The 26,424-nt window shown below is 46.7% G+C and overlaps 1 protein-coding gene across 1 annotated transcript in view; it reads left to right on the top strand.

Annotated features, from left to right (window-relative positions):
- The window catches only part of Inpp5d (inositol polyphosphate-5-phosphatase D), a 112,004-nt gene that overhangs the window by 26,975 nt on the left and 58,605 nt on the right, over positions 1–26,424 (top strand). Inside the window, exon 3 of the mRNA XM_041650784.1 lies at positions 24,884–25,034. Coding sequence (XP_041506718.1) covers positions 24,884–25,034 — 151 coding nt within the window. The remainder of the gene's footprint in view (positions 1–24,883; positions 25,035–26,424) is intronic.

Raw genomic sequence — 26,424 nt, 5'->3', positions numbered from 1 at the left:
TTGCAATGCATTTGGCACCATAGAAATCGCGTTGAAGCATGACAAGGGCTCACAGAGGCATTCTTTAATGGTGTGTGGCGGGGACGAGCTGCAAAAACTTGACAGGAGCTGGGGCGGTGGCTTAGTCTGGAACGCACCTGCATTGCAAGGTCAAGGACCTGAGGGGATCCCCAGAAGCCACAGAACAGCTCTGGGTGGAGTGAGAATGATCACACCCTCAGCACTTTGTGAGAGACAAGAAGATCCCCATCTTATCCAGCCTAGCATAATTGATGAGTTCTAGGCCAATGAGGGATCCTACTTCAAAGGATCCTGAGGAGGACACTTGAGGGAACCTCTAGTTTCCACAGGGATGTGCACATACACATGTACAAAACACATACACATACGTGCACAATACATGTATATAAATTTACATAAACAAGATGAAGAAATTGTTGGCCTCCCAGCAGCATCTCCTGGCTTCCCTATGACACCACATACAAACAAAGGAATGCATAATTTAACATTGTTTTTAATTTGGGAATAATTGTGTGATGTCTCCTCAGCAAAACAGTTGTGCCTGGTTAGAAGTGCACTGGGATTTTGGCGGTTTCGGGGGTTGTTGCGCAGGAACAGGCACTACAGGTTGAGTGATCCTTGTCAACCAGGAATTAGTCTGGGAGGAGAAGTGGTTTGAATTATGGCTTCTTTCCCCCTGGATGTTGGAATATTTCTACATACAACCTGAAGCCAGAGGCCAAGGCAGCACCAAGACCCAAGTGAAAACACAAAACCCTTCTGTTTCGTGTAGACCTTACACAGCTAGCCTGAAGGTCGCTTTCTGTAGTACATTAGCATTCCTGTGTTTTGACTGAGACCTGTCATGTGATGTCAGGAGTGGAGTTCCCCACTTGTGACATCTGTTGGCTTACTCAAAAGGTTTTGAGTTTTGAAGCATTTCGGATTTGGGGTTTCTGGATTAGAGGTACTCCCTGCCATAATCACTGTTCCATTGCTGTGAAGAGACACCATGACCAAGGCAACTCTTACAAAAGGAAGCATTTAACTAGGGCCTTGCTTACTGTTTCAGAGGTTAGTCTGGTGTCATGGTGGGGAGCGTGGTGGCACACAGGCAGACATGGTGCTGGAAAAGGAGCTGAGAGTTCTACTTCTTGGTATGCCAGCAGAGAGAGAGAGAGAGAGAGAGAGAGAGAGAGAGAGAGAGAGAGAGAGAGAGAGAGACTGAGCCTGGTGTGGACTTTTGAAACCTCAAAACCCACCCCGAGTGACACACTTCCCCCAACAAGGCCACACCTCCTAACCCTTCTAATTCTTTTCAAATATTGCCACTCCCTAATGATTAAGCATTCAAATGTATAAGCCCATGAGGACCATTCTTATTCAATGTAATAATTAATTATTATTCATTATTACTAATTAATTATTTATGAATGTAATAATTATTACAGTTCCTCAGTAATAATTAATGTAACAGCAGCATTCATCCCTTGAGTCCTCAGAAAAGTGTGTGTGTCTTATACTTAAAGCCTCCAAGGCAGAAACTGGCTGGCAGGGTAATCTTTTGATTCTTAAAATTTTATGAATTAGTTGATTAAAGCTACACTAGCTGCTGGCCTCCTGGGAGAGAAGACTCCTCCCTAGGCTGGAACTCCCCTGGGTCGAGTCCAGGCTGGCGGCTACTGGGCACTGTGGGGGAGAGAGCCAGCCTGCCTCACATACAGACATCCTTTCTTTTGTGTTTCTTGTCTTGGCTTTTGTTCTTTCTTCCGCCTAAGAGAAACACAAAAAGCTTTAAAAAATCATTCTGGCAGGGTCTGGCTGAATGACTCAGGAATAAAGGCACCATTCACACAAACCTGACCACCCGAGTTTTCATCTCCAGAACACACATAAAGGCCAAAGGAGAGAACCACGCCACACCCGTGTGTGTGTGTGTGAGCCCCTACCCCACATACACACAACAATAACAATAGTAAACCTTTTACAATCTGGGCCAGGCTTTGGTGACACATGCCTTTAATCCCAGCACTCAGGAGGCAGAGGCAGGCGAATCTCTGTGAATGTGAGGCCAGCCTGGTCTACAAGAGAGTTCCAGGACAGCCAAGGCTACATAGAGAAACTCTGTCTCAAAAAAATAAAAAAATAAAAATAAAATAAAAAACCTTTTTACAATCATTTTAAAGAAGATTTAGCACAGCCACACTGGGCTTGTAGCTCAATGGTAGGGCACCGGCATAGAGAAGGCCCTGGGTTCCAAGCCAGGAGCTCCAAAACAGTCTCCATCCCCTCTCCATCCCCCTTTCCACTTTGAACAAGGCTGGCTGCTAGACTCCTTCAGGCCTCATTTCAGCAATGAAATGATCCCATACCTCTTATCCTTCACTTTTCTTTCTCCTCTCATCATCCCTTCATTGGGGTCTGTCGCGGTCTCATCACGCACCCTGTGCTTTGATTAGCGGTGACAGGCGGGCGGGCATACTGTTCCTTCCTTGCTGGTGGTGCTGTTGTTGTAGAGGGCACTGTAGTAGTGAGGTCTGTCTGCACAGGCCTGTACATACACACACATGCACACGGACACCGTGCACACCACACACAAGCTTTCTTTAGTAAGAAAGAGACCTCCATTAAAGGAATGCTCAGTTTTATTGTAGATTTGGCCAAGTCACCTTGCCCAAAACCTTGTCAAGTGAGCCTCTCCCCAATAAATCTTAGCACCTCCCAAGTCCCTCCCGCCTCAGTACTGGACGTTGTCAGGGCCTGCGGGGTTCCTCAAACAACAGGTGAAGTTTGCATTCTCGGTAATGTTGGTTTGCATTTTCCATAGTAGAAGTGACAATCAGCCTTTTTTTCACATGCGCACTCATCATTTGTATTTCTTTTCTTGTAGTTTGCACATTTACCTTTTGTCAGTATCTTCCTGCTTTGTTTGTTTGTTTGTTTGAGACAGGACAGGTCTCATGTCCCAGGCTGGCAGCACACGCACTGTGTAACTGAGGCTTCCTTAACGCCTCCATTCTTGTGCTTCTGCACTTGGTGCTCGTTTAGAGGACGTGGGTTTGATCCCCAGCACCCACGTGGTGGCTTATCATCATCTGTGACCCCAATTTCAGGGACTCCAACAAGCACACATGTGGTAAACATACATGTATGCAGGTAAAACATTCTTACACGCAAAATAAAAATAAGTATCAAAAAAATCTTTTTGATTTAAAATATGCTCTTCCCATGTATTTGGTCAATTAATTTTTATGTGGTTAGTTTACTTTTTCTTTTAAAAGCTCTTACTTACGTGTGTGTATTGTTGTATATATGTGAGGGATGTGTGTGTGTTGTACATGTGTGTGGTGTGTGTATGTGTTTGTGTGGTATGTGTGTATGGTGTGTGTGTACCATATGTGTGTGTGGTGTGTGTATGTGCGCATATGTGTTTGTATGTATGTGGTGTGTGCATGTGTTTGTGTGGTATGTCTATATGATGTGTGTTATATGTATGTGTAGTGTGTGTATGTGTTTGTGTAGTATGTGGGTATGGTGTGTGCATGTGTTTGTGTGGTATGTGTGTATGGTGTGTGTTATATGTATGTGTAGTGTGTGTATGTGTTTGTGTAGTATGTGGGTATGGTGTGTGTATGTGTTTGTGTGGTATGTGTGTATGGTGTGTGTGTTATATATGTGTGTGGTGTGTGTATGTGTTTGTGTGGTATGTGTGTATGGTGTGTGTGTTATATATGTGTGTGGTGTGTGTATGTGTGCGTATGTGTTTGTATGTATGCGGTGTATATATGTATGTGTGTTCTGGTATATGTGTGTTGTATATGTGTGTGGCATATACGGCATTTGTACCTACAGGCACATTACAGCTGGAGGGCATTGTCTAGTGCCTCTCCTTGCTCACCCTCTTGCTTTATCTTTTGAAACAGTATCTCTCATTGAACCGTTAGGTCATGAATTCCTCTAGGTTGTAAGGCCAATGAGCTGCAGGGATCCACCTGTCTCTACCCCCCACCACATGACTGGGGTTACATGCACACCCCAACACACCCTGCTCTCTGTGTGAGCTCTGGGGACCCTTTGCACCTGTACAGGAAGAATTTATAGACTAAATCACCTCACCAGTCCTTACCCCCCCCCCTTTTTTTGGTAAGATTATTTAGCATCTATCATGTCCTGTGAGTGAAATTTTTAAACAGAGGATGGGATAGAGTTCACTTGGTGAACCCAGTGCTTGTCTAGCACACACAGAGCCCTGTGATTGGTCATCAGCACCAGATAAAAGTGGGCATGGTGGGGCCAGGTGGTGGTGGTGTACGCCTTTAATTCCAGTGCTCAGAAGGCAGAGGCTAGGGCTGTTACACAGAGAGACCCTGTCTTGAAAAACCAAAACAAAACAAAAAACAAACAAAAACTGGGCATGGTGGCACATACCTATAATCTCAGCACCTGGGTGGCGTAGGTGGGTCAAACAGAAGATCAAGGCCATCTTCAGCTAAATAGGGAGTTTGCAGCCAGCCTGGGCAACATGAGATTCTGTTTCCAAAAATAAAAATCATTTAGTTTTCATGTAGATTCTGGGTCTTGTGACTCACCAATCTCAATTATTGGGAGAAAATAGTATTTTTTTTTAATTTTCTAGCACTTTTATCATGTTTTTATGTCAAGTTCTTTATTTTGACATTTTATAAAACGGGGCTGTGAGTCAGCAACCTCGGATGTAAACAGTCCACCCTTGGCTGCTGACTCACGATTCATCAGCCCGTATGCCGATTTCCCACTTCATCTAGGTCTGGAAGCAGACGCCTCCTTCTGTTACACTGATTGATTAATCTCTTACAACAACACAGCACTGCACATTGATAGTGGCGGCAGTCCCTGTGGCCTGCTTCTGATTCCTGCTCCAGAAGGAGGCTAAAATTAAGACCAGGAATAAGAAGGCATGCCTGGAGAAAGGCCTCGACCAGACAGTGCCACAGCAGGGCAGCAAAGAGGAGAACAAGATGCAGGTAAATAGGATGAGGGTCAGCACAGGTCCTGCGAGAAGGTTCTGCCGCTGTGTACACCTGCGTGGTCAGCACCAGGCAGCAGAAACTCTCAGACGGTAACCTGCGTATCCCACAATGTGTCCTTGAAGGGGGATGAAGCCTTCCTGCAAGGACCATCCCTTCCCATGGCTGCTTCTACCCCTCATGAGATGCAAAGTCCTCAGCTAGTTGGAGAGCAAGCAACTGTCCCTGGATGAACTCTGTGAGTTCTGCCCACCATTCTGTATGTCCTTCAGGCTGAGCTCTGACTTCTGTCCACCATCCCACGTGTCCACCCTCTCCTCATTCTTGATGTGCTTGGGCTGATATCTCCTTCCCAGGGGGGGGGTCTTTGGTACCCAGTGCTGCAGGGCATGCTTGCTCTCCTGTTTGGCAGTCTCAGGGAGCTCAGCTTGACCAGCTCTACTTTTGAGGAGGTTGTGCTATTCCTTTACCTACGCTGTATTTACTGTCAGTCTCCTGTCTTTCTTGTATGCACATCTTCCTGCTTCTGCTCAGAACTCTAGCATAGTGTTCCCCTAAACTTCACGTTACCAGGTCCAGCGTATCACTTCAGAGCATCCAGGTCTGCCTCCTTCTGGTTTGGTCCCCCAGCAGGCTGGAGATGCCTCCTAGCTGGGTGGCAGCCTTCTGTGAGTAAGCTCCCCTCTAGCAAATCTGAACAGCTGATGGAGCAGAGATCGATGTCCATGCTGAGCCTGTACTTTTCCGTGTGGTCTTCAACAACTTCTGAATGAATTTCACAAGATGCTTTGCCCAAATCTACATGGATGAGATTTATAGTCGGAAGCAGGTGGCTGCTGTGTTAAGGAAGGTTTGGCACTATCGGTTTTCTGACACATGTCTTTCTTTAGTTACAGACCAATGAAAAACATTTCTTAAAATTTAGCGATTTTTTTCCACACAGTTATCTGACGTTCTTAGCTTCTTTTGAAGAACTGTGACTTTCTGATGAACTCAGATTTCCATTACCCCATGATGAAGTGCTGGCCATGGGTGGAATCTTCTGCCTTTCAATGCCATAGTTCCCTCCTCATATGCTATCTCACCCCAAGCCTATCCTACCCTAGAAACAAAAGAAGCTCTTCCTGCTATGGAAGGGTGAGCAATTTGTGAGGCCCCACCACTCTCTGAAGATTTATAGACAGTTAACAATGGGGAGGGGAGACAGTTTCTTCAGTGGTGTAGCCACTAGTAAGTTGCCCATGCTCCTTAATCTATGCTCTTATAAACAACCCTAATTAAACTCATTGGTACACACACACACACCCACACACATACCCACACACACACACGCGCGCGCGCATGCACACACACACTAAATGAGACATAAAGCGGGGGGATTAGAAACCGAAAGAGATCAGTAGGAGTGTATGTGGGGTAACAGAGGGTAATGGGGTGAATGTGAACAAAATACATTATATATATGTGTGTGTGTGTGTGTGTGTGTGTGTGTGTGTATGAGCATCACAGTGAGACCTATTATGTTTAATTAATGTATAAAAATCTAAAAGATCCAATAAATAACCTTCCTGCGAAGCAAGCAAACATACACCGGCCTTCTACACAAAATGTGCAAAATAGTTTTTGCTGACTGGATCAGTTCCCAGTGCACACCCCCTGGTTCCTAGACCACGACACACTTTGCATTTTCTCACAATCCCTGCTTTGGTAAACTGACCTAAAACCTTACCCAGGATGCACCTAAACCCACTGAAGTGTGAACTGCAGAGTAAGCCATCTCTCCCATTGTGAAAGTCACAGCTTCCGCATCTGCCCTTCCCCTTAGAGCTCCCCTCCCCACCCCCCCACCCCCAGTTCAACTCTCTTGCTCGGAGTTCTCTTCCTTCCCTGGAATGGGGTTTGTAAGTGACAGCAGCAAGTGTAGCTGCCGCTCCTTGCCTGCCTTGGCCTCTGGTCTCAGGTTGGACCGTGCCTTGCTCAGTTCCTCTGGGCAGCTGGAGGCTGCAGAGGGAACTTTCGGTTCCTCTGAGGGCCAGTGTTTATTGAAGTCACTGTCTACCTAACTGAGCTTCTGGTCCCAGAGCCAGGGATCTGGATGGCCCATGGCTGTCATGTCAACTTGCCAAGCAGAGAACACTTTGTTCTTGTCCCTTTCCGGCCTCTCAGCCACAGACAATCCCACCACCCACCAAAGCAGGCTGGAAGCTTCCTGTTTTGATCTGGGCCTTTGCCATCTTTAAGTGGGAAAATCTTTGTCCTTGATGAATACTGCTTTACCTATGCATTACCTCAACAGCCATTAACCTTTCGGTGGCCGCTGTGCCTTTCTCCTGATTCAATGTTGCCTTATAATACTGGGGTCATGCAGAAGGAAAAGCCATGTGTGGACAGGAGGCCCAGCCCCTAGGAATGGGAGAGCTGATGTCGTCAATGTGGCTGAGGTCGCTCCCCATGACATACGAAGTGGCAGACATTTGACAGTCATTCTCCAACAAGGAAAACAATGCCCCACCATCTGCCAATGTCTGTGGTGTCAATACTCCCACTATGGTACCCTCTGGAATGGCTGCTTTGAACAACCAGCTCTTAAGGTTTAAGCCAGTGGGAACCATTGGTAACAACTCTGGACAGTGTGGTATAAACTCACATTGGAGGAGATGGCAAGGTCAGCCTGCTCTGGACTTGGGCATCCTTATCAGAGCCTCCTTGTCCTAATCAGGGTTTCTATTATTGCGGTGAAACACCGTGACCAAAAGCAAGTTGGGGAAGAGAAGGTTTATCTGGCTTACACTTCCACATCACTGTTCATCATTGAAGGAAATCAGGAAAGGAACTCAAACAGGGCAGGATCCTAGAGGCAGGAGCTGATGCAGAAGCCATGGAGAGGTACTGCTTACTGGCTTGCCCCCCTCCCCCCAGCTTCAGTTTATTAGTCTGGAAAGTGGGAGGTGACTACACTTAGCATAGATCCCTGAGGGTGATGACTCAGGCCTAGGTTTACAGTAGCGACAATTTACAGTCTTGGCCAAATAGGTCTCATAATCCTCGTTCATGGCCAAGGAGACGGGTGTAGCCTGAGAGTTAAGTACAACACTCCACACTGCAATGACAAACTGTCCCATAAGAAGCAACTGAAGGAAGAAGTAAGGGTTACTGGGGCTCACAGTTTGAGGGGATATGGTCCGTCGTGGTGGGGAGGCATGGTAGTGGGCGCATAAGGTGACTGGCTGGCCTTCTTCCTTCTGCAGTCAGGAAGCCAAAAGAGATGAATGTTGTCGCTCAGCCAACCTTCTCCTCTTTCCTTTTTTTTTTTTTTATTGAGTGGCAGATGTGATGCCTTTTTTAAAAAAATCAGTTGTGCACATTAAAAAAGAATCTGAAAACCTGGACTTCTACTTTCTCTCGACAGCTGTAAATTCCAGTAACTCTGGGTCTGTGTTCCTCTACAGGCTATAACTGGAACTAAATGGAAACTTCTTTAAGGGATAATTCTCCCTTGCTGCAGTCACCACCTCTCCCTAGTGTGTTACACAGCCTTCTTCCCTCACACCGAGCTTCAGATGCTATGCTCTCCGCGATGTTACTTCTTCTCGCCCAGCCCTCCTGCATTTATTAATTTTACGTTATTTGACAGGGTTTCCGCGTGTAGCCCAGGCTTGCCTTGAACTTACCACGGTAGCCTACACTGGTTTCCAACCAGCGGTGATCCTCTGAGTGCTGGGATTACAGGTGTGAACCACCCTGCTTTGCTCTGTCTCTGCATTTAACCCAAGGGGAAAACCTCAAGCCCAGAATAATTGGCAGTAAATTCAGGTCGGAGAGCTAGGAACCAATCTTGAACAATTTACATGATCAAAACCATAGTCCACGCTCACCATAAAACAGTAACTCTCCAGAATGATTCAGTCCTTTCTACTGTATGTGCTTATGGCCCTCCCCTCCACAGGCAACCATTTAAGGGGTGTCTTTTATTTGTATACGTCTTTGACTCAAGCAATATCGTAAGTCTCATTCTGTTTTCTAATTTTTCACCCAAGAATCTTCGTAAGATTTTTTTCAAATTTTTAAATTGTATTTATTTATTGTGCATGGATACACAAGTACATGCCCATGTAGCATATGGGGAGGTCACAAGACCACCTGTGGGGGTTGGCTCTCTTCTGCTTTGTGGGTCTCAGAGATCAAACTCAGGTTGGCAACCTAGGCAGCAAGTGCCTTGACCTCCAGGGCCATCTCACTGGCCCTGCAAGATTTTTCCATGTTAGCTGGGTGTCACCTCATGCATTTAATCCCAGCACTTAGGAGGCAGAGGTAGGCAGATCCAGGGCTACACAGAGAAACCCTGTCTTTAAAAAAAAAAAAAAAAGATTTTTTTCTATGTTGCTACATCCTTTCGGTGGGACATCCTGTGTTTGCCTTAATCAACCTCACCTGTTCAGTCTCTCAGGGACACTCACCCAGGCTCCCTCCAAATCTTATTCACCATATACTAACCTGTGATCATGATCCACAGAGGTGGCCCAGTATGAGCCCTGGCTACCGACCAGGAGTGAAGTCACTAGACCATGGGATTTGCTTATATTTCATTTGCCTGAATTATTCCCTAGCTGTACTCCTGAATGGCTGAGCCATTCTACCCTCATAAGGTTCCTTATACAGCATAGGCATGGAGTGAAGGAGGGAATTTTCTATATTATTATCTAGTAGGAAATAATGCCCTATGGATGGAGTTCAGAATAGGTACCAGACACAGATAGTAAAATGAAAGGATGGACCACACTGTACAGTGTACTATCTCAGGGACCAGAACCAGGACACATCCAGTCTTTAAAGATTTCTACAAGCAGGTCCCTACCTTATAAATCTCTACAACTTTCTAAAAACCATGTTTGCTGGGCATTGGTTGTTGTTGGAGACCACTTGTTTGTTCCCGGCTACCCAGACCAACCATGAAATAATCACTCAGAAACTATATTATTTGAAATACTGTTTGGCCAATAGCTTAAGCATATCTGGCTAACTCTTATATGCTAAACTACCCATCTCCATTAATCTGTGTATCGCCATGTGGCAGTGGCTCACTGGGTAAAGTTCTGTCCGGTGTCTGTCTCCAGTGGGGCTACATGGCTTCTCTTTGACTCCACCTCCTTTCTCCCAGCATTCAGTTTAGTCCCCCCCTGCCCTGCCTACCTCTATTCTGTCCTATCACAGGCCAAAGCAGCTTCTTTATTCATTAACCAATAAAAGCAACACATATACAGAAGCCTTTCCACATCAAGTAGTGGCACATGCCTTTAATCCCAGCACTTGGCAGGCAGAGGCAGGCAGATCTCTTAAGTATAAGGCCAGTCTTGTCTTCAGAACAAGTCTCAGGACAGCCAGTGATACACAGAGAAACTCTGTTTCAAAACAAAAACAATAACAAAACTAAAAAATTATGCTTTGGGCCTCGTAATGAATCAGATAGGAACATAGTAAATTTAAACTATAACATCCCTCTGATAGCATTAGACTTCCCAAAGCTTCTGCCCCTGACCGTATTTCTTTATTGACTTTTGGTATCCGTTGATGCCCAGAGTCAAACCCAGCTGGATACTGATCAGAGTCCAGTTACCACACGTGAGCCATCTGCTGTCTTGCTGGGCAGCCATCACTAGTCTACTCTGGTGTTAAGGGGTGTGGTGTATCCTGCATGGTAGCTTCCACGGGCAAGGATGCAAAGGTGGAAGCTTGGGAGAGTGGAGGGCACCAAGAAGAGGTTCTGGGATCCACAAGAGAGGTGCCAGAGGGGACTGAAGACCCCCACAAAGAATGAGATCGAAGGACAGTGAGCCCCGTGAAGCTGGGATGAAGGTGTGTAAGTTTGAGATTTAGCCCCGGTGACAGTTGCGGTGATAAAAGGAACTGAATAACATTGGACCAGATACTCAATCTCTTACAGCTTCAGCTTCCTCAGGCCAGTGAAGATGATGATATCCTAAAGTTCAGTAAAAGGAAGGTCCTTGGGAAATGCTCATTCTCCCACTGTCTGTTTTTGCATGACCTTCTCAAGACTCTGCATGCTGCCTACTGTCATGTGGGCAACCCACTAGAGGTCCCACTGTAACTTTAATGCTAGAATTAAAAGTGGTTTATGTCCTCCCATCCAAAAAGTCTTTATGCTTGCAGTAAACATTGATTTTTCTTTCCTGGCTTTTACAGTCTAGTCGTCACTGGCTAATCTAGATGGGCTCTGCTGGGTCAAGTTGGACCCCAGGTCAGATCTGGGTCTGCTTCTTACATGTTCTTGTCCCAGGATGATGAGCATTTCTTCTTCTAGAAGGACATAGGTCCCAGGGGTGTCAAAGAGAGACCCATAGCGCTCTCTGCTCAGAAGTGATACATTTGCCCACATTAAGTTGGCTAAGGCAAGTCACATGGCCGAGCCACACTGATAGGACAAAGAGGTAGGTCTCTCATATTCTAGTATAAGATGTTGCAAAGCACTGAGATGGGGGTGTTGATTCATATTTCCACAGTAAGGCATGCCATGAACTGTGGAGAAAGTGCAGCAATGGTTTCTATAGGTAACAGATGACCTCACTGAGATGCTGGTATGAGGCACAATGTCTGGTTGTCTGCTCTGACTTCGGTGACAAAAGACCCCATGTTGTCTCAGACTTTCATTTTGTCCTGAAGTACCAGGCGAGGATTCTTCTGCCCAAACACCTAAGTCCATTTGCTGACAGATGACATTGCCATCATTCCCCTCTTTTATCACCGTGGCAATACCAGAGAGCTCAGAGGAAGCATCTAGAGCTGTCATTGGGTATCAGCCGTCTCCTAGTCCTAAAGCTCCTTTGATATGAGATGTTCAGAGTGCTTCATGAGCTGCTCACATCCTTGAGGAGAGCTGGGACTTGTTCACAATGTAGATTCAGGAGACTGAGGGGCAGGGATTTGGGCCCAGTGACCCCAGCCTCTCAGCAGGGATCACAGCCCATGGGAGATAAAGTCAAAGGAGCCCAAGTAGTTGTTGGCATAGGAGGTGTCTTGGCATCCTGAACTTCCTCAGCAGGAGGATACCCGGGGCAGATACTGCTGGCTGGGCCTGAGGGCAGAGCCCATATTCAGTTATCCCACAGAGACTTCTCAAAGGCATATGAGCAAAAATCTGGATGAAATTGGGGAGAGGTTAGAACAGGGATGACCCCAAGGTACTGGCTGAATGCAAGCAGGAACCTGCCCCTGATAGACAGCCTGGTACTCCCTGAATATCTGGGTCAGGAAAAATGATTTCATTGTGACTCCAGCTCATGGATGTCATGAACTGGGGCAGGGTTGGCATTGTGTCCACTTGCATTCCTTACCCTGCAGGTGTCCTTCTGAGAGCTGTGTGGCAGTCCCTTCTGCTCATTTCTCTGCACTTTGGTTCTCAAGTCCTCAGTTTCAGAATCCTGACATGGGCCAAGCCAGCAGAAATAAGGACTGTGCCCAGAGAAATGAGCGCCAGCCCGCTGCCCCTCTCTTCATCTCCATGGGGAAGGAAGAACAGGGGTCCCCCATACAGGGTTTTCCCAAACCCCACCCAAACCATCCTTTGAACCCAACAAGCTTGTCTTCAGCTGTCATTCATTTGTGACAAATCAAACCTCCAGGTCCCGGGAGAGGAGAGAAGGATCCACATTGATTTCCATTCTGTCTCCTCTCTCCCAGCCAGCCAGCCTCCTGTCCCACTCATAATATCTGACTTGCTCCTGGATGCTGACACTTTGGCAGGAGCCCAGATCTGCCATACCAATTGCTCACGCCACCTTGAGTTCTCTAGCCCCAGCTTAAGAGCTGTGCCAATAAAGGGGGCACTGCCCCTCCCCAGGCAAGCCTGGTAGCACTGCATGTGAAACAACAATCGGTACTTGGGGGAAGCTTGCCTGGGGTGTCACCACCCCTCACCTCCATCCACTCACACAGAACTACCAGACTTTCCACCATCGTTTTTATGTTTTTCCTGTATCTGAATTATTACAGTTGTCTGAGCACGGTAGGTGTTCTAAGATAGCTGGAGATTTTATACAGGAACCTCTGAAAGTGTGTAAATCTAGAGTGGTTTTATATGAACTTTTAAAATGTGACACTTTTAGACAGGATCTCTTTGACAACTCTGCCCTGTGTATACGCGTGTGTGGGCACGTGCCTGTATGTGCACATGCTAAAGAAATGGTCTAGGCTACATAAACTGATTCTAAGAATGCTTTTTATAACCATGTGGAGCTCAAAAGAGTGTTTGCATGTAACCAACAAAGATATAGACCATTCTCAGCCTGGTTGTCTTTTTAAAAAAAATAATAACTTATTTTGAAAGTAATTTGACGTAGAAAAATTTTAAGAACAGTACAAAGAATTGCATTTTCCTCTCTCATTTTCCCTCATTGAACATTTTAGCATACAATATGTTGATCGTTGTCTCTTGTAGTTCCATTGCTGTTTTTCTGAGTCCTTGGAGAGTAAGAGCCTGGCAATGCCCCCTTAGCTCTCTCTTCTACGTAGCCCCATTCAGTCCTCAAAATTAGGATGTTGAGGGGCTGGAGAGATGGCTCAGTGGTTAAGAGCATTGCCTGCTCTTCCAAAGGTCCTGAGTTCAATTCCCAGCAACCACATGGTGGCTCACAACCATCTGTAATAGGGTCTGGTGCCCTCTTCTGGCCTGCAGGCATACAAACAGACAGAATATTGTATACATAATAAATAAATATTTAAAAAAGAATTAGGATGTTGATGCCAATCTCCATCCAATCCCAAAACTCCATTCAAATCTCTCCGACAATCTTAGCAGCAATATAAAAAAAATCTATTTGTATATCCATGTAAACCATAGCTTACATACATAAAATAATTTTCCTCCTGGACCAATGTTCAATACAGAGTCTTGTCCCTTCTTTTGTGACATTGACCTTTTTGTTTGTTTTTGAGAATGAGCTAGTTAGCTAGTAATTTTGTAGGCTGCCTCTTGATTTGAGTACTTCAGGGCTTTCCCCCACAGCTGGGTCCAGTCCTGTCTTTCCACCAGGACTTCTCAAGAGTAGTACTGTGATCAACACACCCACTCAAGGAAAGGCACAGGTTGCTCTGCCCTGTTGTTGGATGTTGGAATAAACTTTGAGTATGGGGCTTTGATGGCATCTGCTTTTGCAGATTTTGTAGATGGCATTGCTTTGCAAAATTACTATAGATATTTGAAGTTTTCGTTCTCTCTCTCTCTCTGTGTGTGTGTGTGTGTGTCTGCTTGGAATTGAAACAGAGTCTCACACATGTTAATCATTCTGCCACTGCGCTATATCCCCAGCACCAGAAATTCAAGGTCACTTTAGGCTTCATGGTAAGTTCGAGGCCAGCTTAGATTATGAGTCCCTGTCTAAAATAATAAAATGAAATAAATAACTGAAGTCAGGTATAGCAACACAATTTGTAATCCCAACACTCAGAAGTTGAGGCAAGAGGATCATGAACTTGAGTGGCTCTTGGGCTAAATGATAAGACAAAATATAATAAACAAAAATCTGATAACTAAGCTAGGGGTATGATTGAGGGTAGATTGCTTGCCTAGCCCACCAAACGCTCTGAATTCAATACTTGAAGAGTAAATAAAATAAAATTAGAAAAGTCAACACATCCACAGAACTGTTTTGTGGCAATAGTCTGAATCTATCTAAATATCTCGTCCCTAGCTTTAGCATCTCCCGGTAAAGCTTGCCTGAATCAATTATTACAATGACGGCTGCCAGATGCTAACTGCCTCTTCCTGTCATTGGTTCGACAGTTATTAATTGGCATTCGACCGTGGGAAGAGCTTTTCCCTCTGGTTTATTTATATAAGGATAGACTCATGAATTCTCATTGTACTCAGTGGATTATAACTATGTCATTATTTACTCTGATGTTCAGATTGTGCTTGCTGCTCGCTCCCACTGCCCTTTCAGTTGGCTCCTGGCTCTTTTTGATCAGTTGTTTTCATGTGGAAAGCATGGCTCCTCTCTCTCTTAGAGCAGCGGTTCTCAACTTTCCTAATGCTGCAACCCCTCCATACAGTTCCTCATGTTGTATTGGCACCTAATCATTAAGATTATTTTTATTGCTACTCCACAGCTATAATTTTGCTACTGTATATAAACTATATACTGTTGTAAATAATTTTTGGAGATAAAGGTTTGCCAAAGGGGCTGTGACCACTGGTTGAGAACTGCTGTTCTAGAGCCGTAGATATCATGGATTCTGCTGTACCATCCTGGCCCTGGATTATCAGCTGGTAGCTGAATAAAAGGATCTCTGGGTCTTTCTATGGGGAAAGGTGTTCAGCATCCAAGATTTGAGCAGTGAGCATGCTCATTGCTGTTAGCGTGTCATAACTTCTAGGCCTTCTCAGCAGACAGAACCAAGAAACGGGGTGTGTGTGTGGGTGTGTGTGTGTGTGTGTACACATACACATTCATACTTTTCTCCTAGAATCATCTATACGTTAAAGACAATGAGTTTGAGGGGTTAGAAAGATGGCTCAGCAGTCAAGGGCACTTTCTGTGCAATCATGAGCACCAACGTTCCAATCACAGCCCCCAGGCCACGAGCCATACATCCCTGCACACACATGTTCCCCTGGCTCTGAGGTAGATAGAGACAGAGGTTTCATGGACTTCCTGGCTTCCAGAAAAGCTGAAAAAAAAAAAAAGATCCCCAGGTTCAGGGAGAATCTCTGTGTCAAAATAAAGGGGGGGGTAAGTAGAAAGTGATAAAAGAGGTCACCTGACACCCTTCTTTCACACACACACACACACACACACACACACACACACACTGAATTCCCACTGTTTGATCCTATTCCAATCCAAAACAACAGAGTTGCTCTGTGGCTCCTTCCCTAGCCCGGCTTGCGTTCTTCTGCTTGTTTCCTAGCAGGTGTGGAACCCGGTCCCCTGCCCTGCTGCCTCATTGGCCTGACCATCTCCAGTGGCTTCTCCGGCTGGGGATAATTCCTTATCTCAACCTCCACTATGTCTTCAGTCCAACTATCTCTGTATCCTTCTGCGTCTTGACCATCTCCATGACCTCAGCTCAGAAGTTGACCCTAGCTACTTCACAGGCAAAACATTGAAAACACGTTCATAGAAAGAGGAGTTGGGCCTATAATCCTGGGCCTATAATCCCAGTACTTGGGAGGATGAGGCAGGAGGATCTCAAGCTCTGGGCCAGCCTAAGCTATGGAGTGAGTGCCAGTCTAGCCTGTGCTCCAGAGTGAAGTCCTCAGTGGTAGTGGTGTGTGTGTGGGGAGGGGGGGGGTTAGCAGTCTTCTAATGGGGATATCCTGTAGAGGTACCATGCTAAGCCTTATAATTCCAAAGCAGCTTCCAAAACTATTCTCAGCCCAACCTCCACTTTTCCCAGGCTCCCGAGTCTCTCTAGATGGCCATGCTTCCTGGGTAGATTAGTGTTCTAGCTAGACCAGCTCCCCATCCCTGCCACTTTCTCCTTCTTCCCACCTAACCTCCCTAATTTAATTAAGTACAGCATCCCCTCTTGCTGTCACCTCTTGATGTCATCTAGGCCAGCTGTGGCAGTTAACACCTGTCACCTCCACACTCAGGAGGCTGAGGCTGGGGGATGATGAGTTTAATTCAAGTCTGGGCTATAATATGAGACCTTGTATCAAAAAATAAAAATTAAAACATCAATCCATTTATACCACTTGTATATACACTCCAGCTCCTAAACACTCCCAGAAACTTCGAATTGCTTTTTTAAAAAGTTCAAGTGCTACCAAAGCCCCAGAGACCCAAAGAACCATGCCCTCCCCCCTCTCTCTTCACCCATTATTGGGTCTGTAATTCTCAGGAAGACATTTGGTTGAAGCAGAGGAGGTAACTAGACACTGAGAAAGAAGAATCCTGAAGGCAGAAGGGAGGGAGAGGAAACCACCTGATGGCTGCAGAGATAAGAGAGAGACCCAGGAAAAGGTGGGACCTAGCCACAGTGATAACCACATAGGAAAATGGCAGGGCTTGGTGTCTTGATGTGCTGAGCGGCTCAGAGCAGAACACAAAGGCCTGACCAGGCCAGCTGAGCTCTAAGCTTTCCATCCCTCGCCACAGCCTGCATTGCCCTCAGCTCTGCTGAGTTCTAGTCGTGAAGTACTCCTAAGCCTGGACTGAATCTAGCCATGCCTGTCCCTACTTCACCATCTTTCCAACTTCTGCAGACCCAGGGTCCTTGCTGAGGAGCAGAAATAATAAGAGCAACAGGCAGCACCCCTCTGCCCAGCAGACAAACTTATGCTCGCCTCCTTCCTAAACCCTTTCTCCTGACTTTCTCCTTGGACCTGAAACAAGCACTCGGAGGTCGTGAAATCATGCAGAGAGCTTCTTGTTTGGTTTGGGTTCTCCACTTCATACTTCTCATCATCTGTAAAGTCTCCATGGTAACTGGAAAGGCTGGCCTCAAACTGGCTGTGTAGCGGAAAATGGCCTTGAATTCCTGATCTTCCCGCCACTGCCTCCTGAGTGCTGACATGGCAGGCCTGCAGCCCAGCTCCGGGTAGGCTTTTCCATCTAAAATAAAAGCTGCCCAAACCTTCAGGAGTGACCACCCGAAGCACCACACTTCCTGCTTCGCGGCTGGCAGACTTCCTCCCTGTGCCCAATCTGATTTCAGTTCTGCATTTAGAGATGGCAGACAGTGCTGACATTAAAATTATCCCCTGGGAAGTTTCAGCTCGTCTAGGGCTCTGACCTCCCGGCTGCTGTCCGCCCTCCCCCTCCCCGGAGCGTGTTCTTAGTCATCACCAGGTTTGACTATGGAAAGGCCTGTGCAGCCTGAACAGCAGCTGTCCTTCAGCTGCTGCCCTTAAGACATGAGCACCCTCCTCTTGCTGACACCCCAGTCCGAGGGGTAGACCTCCGTGCCTGACTTTAACAGTATCCCTGTCAGGTAGATGCAGATGCCAAGAAGTGGGAGAACAAGATCTCTCCCTGCAAGGTCCAGTGGGCAGTCCAAGTTCCTCTGCTTCCTCCACCTCTTTCAATGACAATCATGGGGTAGATGCATCTCAGAATAGTGGTGGGTCCTTATGTGTGAAACCAGTTTCCCCTGTAGAAAGACTTGGGCTATCATGCTGGGTTTCTCAAGGCTCTTGCCAGCTTGTGGGAGAAGCAGACACTGAAACTGTATCCGAGACAGAGTGAACTGGGCTTCTTGGGTTGCTGTCTACAAAGACCGTATAGAAATGCTGTTTCTGGATACTCTTTATAGACATATTAATATACTGGAAGCAAGGGAATATACTGCATTTTGTTTTGCAAATAGAACTAATCCTTACCTCATTTTCTTGTGATTCTGAACATTCCTGCCTAGTCTGTTGATTAAGCAAATCCCAGAGAGAGGTCTTCTTCAAGCCAGGGATATCCCAGGTACAGGTTCTTTAAAGTGGAAAAAGCTTGGGGCTGAAGATGGAGCCCAGTGGAAGGGTACCACCAGTATGTGCCTGCCCAACACCGTGACAAAATACTTTTTATCAGACATCCCGTCTTCATGTTTTTCTAAAGCAAGCTGCCTGCCGCATGGTCTAGTTGATCTGTTAGAGAAGAAAGGGATTCGTCCCTGGCAAGGAGAAGGGGAGAGTCACTATGGAGCAAGAATCTCACGGGTATCACCTTCCTGAGGGGCAGCATGAGCGAGGGAACATGGATCACTAAACAGCTCAGAAATGTTAGGCACACACGGCTAACACGAGACCTTTGGAGTTCCTTCTCTATTTCAAAATGACTTCATGTGTCATTTAAGGAAGGCCGTAACTGCAGAATGAGGAACAACAGCAGGCAGCCTGGCCCTTAAGAATCCAGGGCCACACCCCTCTTCTGGTGGGGAACCATGATTAGGGCCTTCTTGATCTGGGCGCCTTTCCCATGCACTACACAGGTGCTGCCCTCCCCCTGTGAGCTGACATGCTGAGAATCTACTGTTTGTACTCAGGTCTGTTCACTGCCCTTGCTTCCCATGGCGTTAAGCCAGTAGGAGCCCCAGCCAGGGGCAAAAGGGTGAGAAGACAGGGAAGAATTAGAGTGAGGGTGGAGGACCTGTAGCCTGGATCCCTCCCTGTGAGGTCCTGTGGGCCCCTCCACAGAGGCCTTTATTCCTGTTGGGCGCTCTCTCTGGGTTCTAACACTATCCTTCCCCTGGGAGCTCCTGGAGATGGGGGTAAACAGCTACCCTCTGCAGCTCTGGGACTCCACTTCCCTACCTACCTACCAAACTCTCCCAAAACTCCAGTTTTATATGACACCTGCTTCTTGCTAGGACTCCGACTAATGCCTATGACAACTTTCTTGACAACATTTTATGTTTTAAAATATTGAAAAAGTTTACCAGGCAATGGTGGCACACGCTTTTAATCCCAGCACTCAGGAGGCAGAGGTAGGCAGATCTCTGAGTTCAAGGCCAGCCTGGTCTACAGAGTGATTTCCAGGACAACCTGGCTACACAGGGTTTGAGAAACCCTGTCTCAAAAAATCCAAAAAGAAAAAAAAAAGAAAAGAAAAGAGAGCAACAAGAACTTAAACAGCTAATCACACCCATAGTCCTGAGCAGAGAGAAATTAATATATACATGTATATATTATGCTCAGGCTCTCCACTTAATCTTTCACAATACAGGACCCAAAGCTAGAGAATGGTACTGCCCACAGTGGGCTGGGTCTTCCCAATCTACTAAGTTTAAGTTTAGCGAGTACTCCTCTTCTGCCCGCCCCCTCTCCACCCCAGACACCATAGGCTGACCTGATCTAGACAATTCCACATTGAGGCTCTCTTCCTAGGTCATTCTAGATTGTGTCCAGTTCACAATGAAGACCACCCACCACGGTCCCTCCACCGTTCTTCCAGGCTCCAAATTCTTGCCTGTAGTTCTGAACCCTACAGAGTCTGTAATTGCCAGTAGCTTAGGTGGCCAGTATGATTGATCTGGATGTAATATGCAGACCTGGCTCCTGGAGTGGGGGTGGCTCTCAGGCAGGTAGATATGAGTGCTATCTAATGGAGGAAGGGACCTCTAGTCTCATTAGAAGGAGATGACGGCTTTTCCTGGCCTACAGTCAGTACTCTGTATCTGGAAGCCCCCTCCCAAGTGTTGGTTTAGACTTAGTGGGATTTATTAAGCTGCACCCAGTGATAGCTGTCCTTCGCTCAGAGCCAGACACTCACTGGCCACCCTGCCTGGACACGGGGCCTTTTAAGCCCATCTGAAGAATGATATGCCATGGGTAGGCTACTATTTCCTGTGCTGTATGGACAGAGGCTTGTACTCACCTATATGGACTCCACTCCCAGGTCTGCCCCTGTGTGAGCTGGCTCATGCCTTCTACAACTCCCGCCTTAGACCACATTTCTCTAGAATGTGCTTTGAATCTAAATTCCTCATGGAGAATCTTTATGAACCCATAAGTCATATTACCAAGTGCCAAGACACACGAAGATGCCAACGAAGACAGTATTTTGAACTGTGCCCCTTGAAACTTGAGACCCATACTTCCACCATCTCCTGCGTGAGGAAACAGGCTGCTTCCTGCAGGCCCATGTGGTATTATAACAGGTCTCCCCTTCAATTGAAATTTACCCTACGGGGGTTTGCTTCCCTTAGGAGGGTGTGTATTCTTTTGGGTGCTAGAACTAGGAAGCCTTCTCAGCTGGCCCTGGCTGCTGAGTAGTAAATCTACTTTTTAGTGTAGACTTGTGACCTCCTCAAGGACACTTTTTCTCTTGAATGATCTCAGGCTGTTCACCTAGGATCTCCGCCTCCCTGTCTCAGCCCCGTCTGTCTCTTCAGTTGCATTTGTATGTGTGCGTATTCACTGCACACGTACACAAACAACTGCATACCACAGATGGGGTCATTTATAAAGAATAAAGCTTAAAGTCTGGGGAGGTAGCTTAGTGGCAGAGAATCTGCCTAGTATGAACAAGGTCCAGCAAAACACACGCAGATAAAGGCTTACAGCTTACTTGGCTCACGGTTCTGGAGGTGGGGATGCCTAGGAGCAAAGTGATAGCCCCTATCTGGTGAGGGCCTTCGAGCTGTACTACAACATGGCACAGGGCATCAGATGGCCAGACAGCAAGTGTGAGTTTGCTTTTTCTCTGCTCAAAGAGCCATTGATCCCATCATGGAGCCCCGCTCATCCAATGGCTTTACCTCCAAATGTAAATATGGGGATTACCTTTCCAATCTATGAGCTGGGGAAAGCCAATCCAAACTGTCCCAGGTGGAAAAAAGCCTCCCTCCCCAGGAATGCCATTATGAACTGGTATATGCATCCACCCAGAGGTGCCTGCTTCTCCATCCTTGAAGTGTGAACTCAACTCTGCAGTCCCCATCTTCTGGAAGTCTGTGCCACCTGGGCAGTCAGCCACCCTGGGCTGCCAGGCCCTGCTCCCTGACCCCTATGACTGGTGCACGTTCAGGCAGTGGCCAGAGAGGTGGTCTTGACTGACAGCTCTCAGAGCCTCTATAGCTGCTTCCAGCTTCTGCCTCCACCCTCCTGGGTTTCCTTTCAGCTTGTCTGTTTCTCTGCTTGATCAATTCTCAGCCTGTTCACCCTTCATTGTTTTTTTTTGGACTGACTATGTCTATAATTCAGTAGTGTAGCATAATTCCAGTTCCTCTCTCTCTCTCTCTCTCTTCTGTTACATAAAATGCTCTGCATCTCAGCTTGGGTGCCTCCTAAAACCCCAAATCACATGTGCTTTCACACATGCGGTCCTCAGGCCCTCCACACACCCCGCTAAGACTCCTTTCCCAGATTCACAGCCTACCTCGATTTTCTTTAATATTTTTATACTGTTTCCAAATGCCTGGTGGCATGCTATCTGTTAGGTGTAACAACCCCCCCCACCCCCCCCACTCCCCCCACCCCCGCGCGCCCTGCCGACAAGACCACAATACTTACGACTGTTTTAACGGAATTGAGTTCAAAGGTCTTACATCTTATCAAATTATTTCTGCTATTCCATTCTTATTTGCATTTGAATCATTGAAAGAATATTCTGAAAATCTCAGCGGGGCCACTCAGGTGGTTAACAGAGCTTCCTGGAGACTGTGCAGTGCGGGGCTTTGAGAGAACAAGGGAATTTAATGAAAAGAATAAACAAATGGTTTTGCTAAGCTCTCTGCAGATTTACTAAACAGTCTAAGCCATACAACACACACACACAAACACACACACACACACACATATACACAGATTTTTATGTGCAGTGCACATGAGGACACAAGTACACTTGGAGAAAGAAAGAAGCCGAGAGAGGCAGGGAGCCCATGTGTATGGGCCGAGTCTCACACGAGACCTTGTGTCCTCACTATTGTGTGGAAGACCCACGAGCCCGGGATAAGAGAAAAGTCTGAGAGCTGGGATTCCTAGTTGTATCAATTGTTTGTCTCATTGCTGTGATAACATGCCTAAAAGAAGCAACTTGAGGAAGAAAGGGGTTACTTTGGTTTACAGTCGACCGCGATGGGGTGACAGGGAAGGTACAGCAGGAGAAACAGAGGCAGCTAGTCACACTGTGCCCACACTCAGGAAGCAGAGAGTGGTGAATGCTGGTGTCAGTTTTGCTTTCTCCTTTCTATTCAATCCTGGTCATCAGTCCATGGGATGCTACGTTAGGAAGGGTCGTCAATAACCCTAACCCACGTAAGCCCAAAGACTTGTACCCATGGTGAATCTTAATCTCATCAAGTTTACAAAATACCTCATTTGGTCACATTCGCCTGTGATCCTGATGTCACCAGGCCAATGTCCTACCAAGCCTCCTAAATGAAGCCCTCAAACTGTCAACAATAGGAATCTAATGATTGAGTCCACCATCTGCTTGCCCTCCTGTGAGGACTTCCACCCCAAACCCATTTTCTTATTGGCCTCAATTACAAGCAGTGTGTCTCTTTCAGCAAGAAGGCAGGAGCAGCCCCCCTTAAGAGATATTTAACCTCTGATTCCCAAACCTGAAAATGGGTGTGAGAGTCATTGTTGAGATGATAGGGACAGTCGGACATGGTGGCTCATGCCTGTAATCCCAACACCCAGGTAGCTGAGGCAGGAGGATTGTCATGAGTTTGAGGCCATTCTGAACTACAATGTAAGACACTATCTTAAAATAAAATGACAGACTATGGGCAGACACTTGGTGTTTGGAGGCCCAGGTAGAGGAACTGGGACTCTACAAAGCTCCAGCCTTTCAAAGCCATTAGAGACGAGGTGTATGTGGTACCCATCGTTACCTTCAGGATCTTCGTCTCTTGCTCCAATCTGACTGCCTACAGGGATATTGTCTTAGTGGTGGATGAAAGATGGATGCAAGGGCGTCTTGGTAGGGACTGAGCTAGCTGTTCAGAAAAGACCTTGAGCTTCCTGCTGGAGTTCCCTCTTCCACCAACACACACGAGAGTCCTGGTCCCAGAGTATTGGAAGAGTAGCGCAGAGGCACCTTCATCATCAACAGCAGAGGCACAAAGTGGTGAAGATTCCTGTGTTGCTTGGATCAGTGTCTGACTTTAGATTAAAACAAATATAATCAAGAACTAGATAGATGGCCATGTGGTTAAAAGCATTGTTCCTCTTGTAGAGGACCCAGGGTTCAGTTCCTAGCACCCACAGGGAGGTCTCACAAGGATCTCTAACTCCAGTCTGAGGGATCTGGTGCCCTCTTCTGGCCACCATGGGCATGGTCCTCATATGGTGCACATACATATATGGAGGTAAAACATCATACACATAAAATAATTTTATCTTTAAAAAAGGTAGCTAAGTCCGGCATAGCAGTGCACACCTTTAATCCCAGCACTCAGGAGGCAGAAACAGACAAATCTCTGAGTTCCAGGCCACCTAGGGCTGTGTAGTGAAACCCAATCTCAACAAATAAACAAAAACAGAATTAAAACAAATTTTAAAAATTACAAGAGCAAATTTTCCTATCATTAAAAATAATAGTCAGTTATGGTGGCACAAGCTTGAATTTTAAGCACCTGAGAGTCTGAGGCAGGAGGATGGTTGCAAGTTTGAGGCTACCTTGTGCTACACAGCCAGACCCCAGTTCAAAAGCTTAAATAAGTACACAGACAAGCCTTGTATGGTGGCATGCGTCCTTATTAATCCCAGTTACTCTGGGGGTTGAGCCAGAAGAAGGATGAGTTTAGGATCAACCTGGATAACTTAGAGAGACTCTGTCTCAAAATAAAGTTAAAGAGGGTAGGCAACAACTGCAAGTGAGCCCCATACCTGTAATCCCAGCACTCTGGGCAGCGATAGGAGATGCTGCATGGTGGTAGGATGCTCGCTTAGTGTGTGTAAACCCGGGTTCAGCCCCCACTGCTGGAAGAATGGGTAATTGATACACAAACAGCCTGTGCCTGTAAGTGTCCCTTAGTGGTAGGGCTGTGCTTTGCATGTGTGAGGACCTGAGTTCAACACCAAAAATAAAAAATAATTTTTAGAAACGATCTGGGGTGGGGGAGCAGAAATAGCTCTGCTCACCACATACACACCTAAGCTATTAAAAATAGAACTCGTGGGCCTTTGATTTCTTTCGAAAATCTGAATTTCCTAATTTAGGCATTAATAAAAATATACTATATTTGTATAGTAAAATACTTAAAAATAATTAACAGATGAAAAGAAAAGTAGTTTTAAAAATACCCCGATTTGCCCCTTTGCAAAGGACTGCTGGGAGCCACTGGCTACAGGATGTGTGGTGTGGGTGGAGAGCCTGAAGCTTTTTCTGAAGTTTGGTCACTCCCTGTCTCTCGGGTGTCGGCTGCAGGTGGCCCTTGTGGTTGGGTGACATTCAAGTTAAAATGTGCTCCGTCCTCAGGCATCTGAAGGTGTCCCCATGAGGTTCTTCACCAAACTGGACCAGCTCATTGAGTTTTACAAGAAGGAGAACATGGGGCTGGTGACCCACCTGCAGTACCCTGTGCCCCTGGAGGAAGAGGACACCATCGATGAGGCTGAAGAGGACACTGGTAGGAAGAGAAGGAGAGGATGGCAAGGGTGGGGAGGGCTCTGCCGGTCTTGTCTTACAGTTGCTCACAGATCAGAAAGGGAGTATAGCTCAGGAATGATGGCTGAGAACCATGGGCTCCGAAGTCAGGTGTGGACCAGAACTCCTCTCTCTGGCTTCTTGCCTTTGTGGCTTTGGGTGACCTCGACTCTCTGAATGACAAGCTTCCCTTTAAAGCAATTAGGTGATGCCAGGTGGTGGTGGTGCAAGCCTTTAATCCCAGCACTCGGGAGGCAGAGGCAGGAAGATCTCTGTGAGTTCGAGACCAGCCTGGTCTACAAGAGCTAGTTCCAGGACAGGCTCCAAAGCTACAGAGAAACCCTGTCTCGAAAAACCAAATAAATAAATAAAGTGGTTAGGTGACTGTAACACATATCAGTCCCTCAGCATGTCACAGGACCAGATGACCATCACTCACAGTGCACAGCAGACACTCCATAAATGAAACTCCCTTCAGTTCCGTCATTGTAGTAAAAATGAAAGCCACCCTTGCACCTAAGTGAGAAGATGGATAAAGTGTTTCCTTCTTCATATACCATCATTGAAAACAACATGGTGGGTCATGCCACCGGCAATCCCAAAATTCGGGAGGCTGAGGCAGGAGGACCATGAGTTTGGCCTAGCCTGGGCTACATAGTGAGACCCTATCGTCTCTAAAGAGGCTCCTAAAATAAAATATATGTGTGTGTGTGTGGGGGGGAGTTCCCAAGAGTGGGTGGGGGGCAGCACAGGACAAGGAGCCAGTAGTCATGGAATGACAGTTATGTAGACATCCCTCCAGCAGATGGATGCCCCTCCTTCTTTTCATCTCAAAGGTTCCTTGCCTAACAGAAGACCACAAGTAACCTCTTGAGCCCCTCAGCTAGACAGCATGTCCCTGGGGAAGGCTTTAGACCAGCAATGCTGACGTCCCAGGTCTGGCGTTTGCCTTGCCCTGGTGAGACTATGCCAGGCACATTTGAGGCATCCTCTTCTACAGTGGGCTACCTGGAGATCACCTGTACTCTTCTCGAACCTTCTGCCTCCTTGGAAAACCCCATTTCCTGCCTGTTCAGCTCAAACTACCTGCCAAAAGGCAGCCAAGAGCAGCAGAGGAGGGCCAGGGAAAGCATGTCGTAGATGACCACAGTTCTGAGCTTGCTGATGGGGACTGCCATGTCCCCTCTCTCTAACCTTTGGAGATCAGCAGCTGTGGTATAACTGGAACCAAAGCTCACATGAAGGCCACATGGCAGCCTTGATCTTGTCCTATAGATATGTCCCCCACACGTCAACGCTCTCACTTCCCTCAGACAATGCACCCAGTTTCCTTCAGCTTTCCCTGCCTCTGGGATGCCATCGGAAACAAAACC

This window comes from Microtus oregoni, unplaced genomic scaffold, assembly GCF_018167655.1.
Source record: "Microtus oregoni isolate MIOR12 unplaced genomic scaffold, Mior012 000004F_ref0000308, whole genome shotgun sequence".
Taxonomy (NCBI): domain Eukaryota; kingdom Metazoa; phylum Chordata; class Mammalia; order Rodentia; family Cricetidae; genus Microtus; species Microtus oregoni.
The sequence above is the reverse complement of the archived record's forward strand: the minus strand, read 5'-3'. Positions and strand labels throughout refer to the sequence as shown.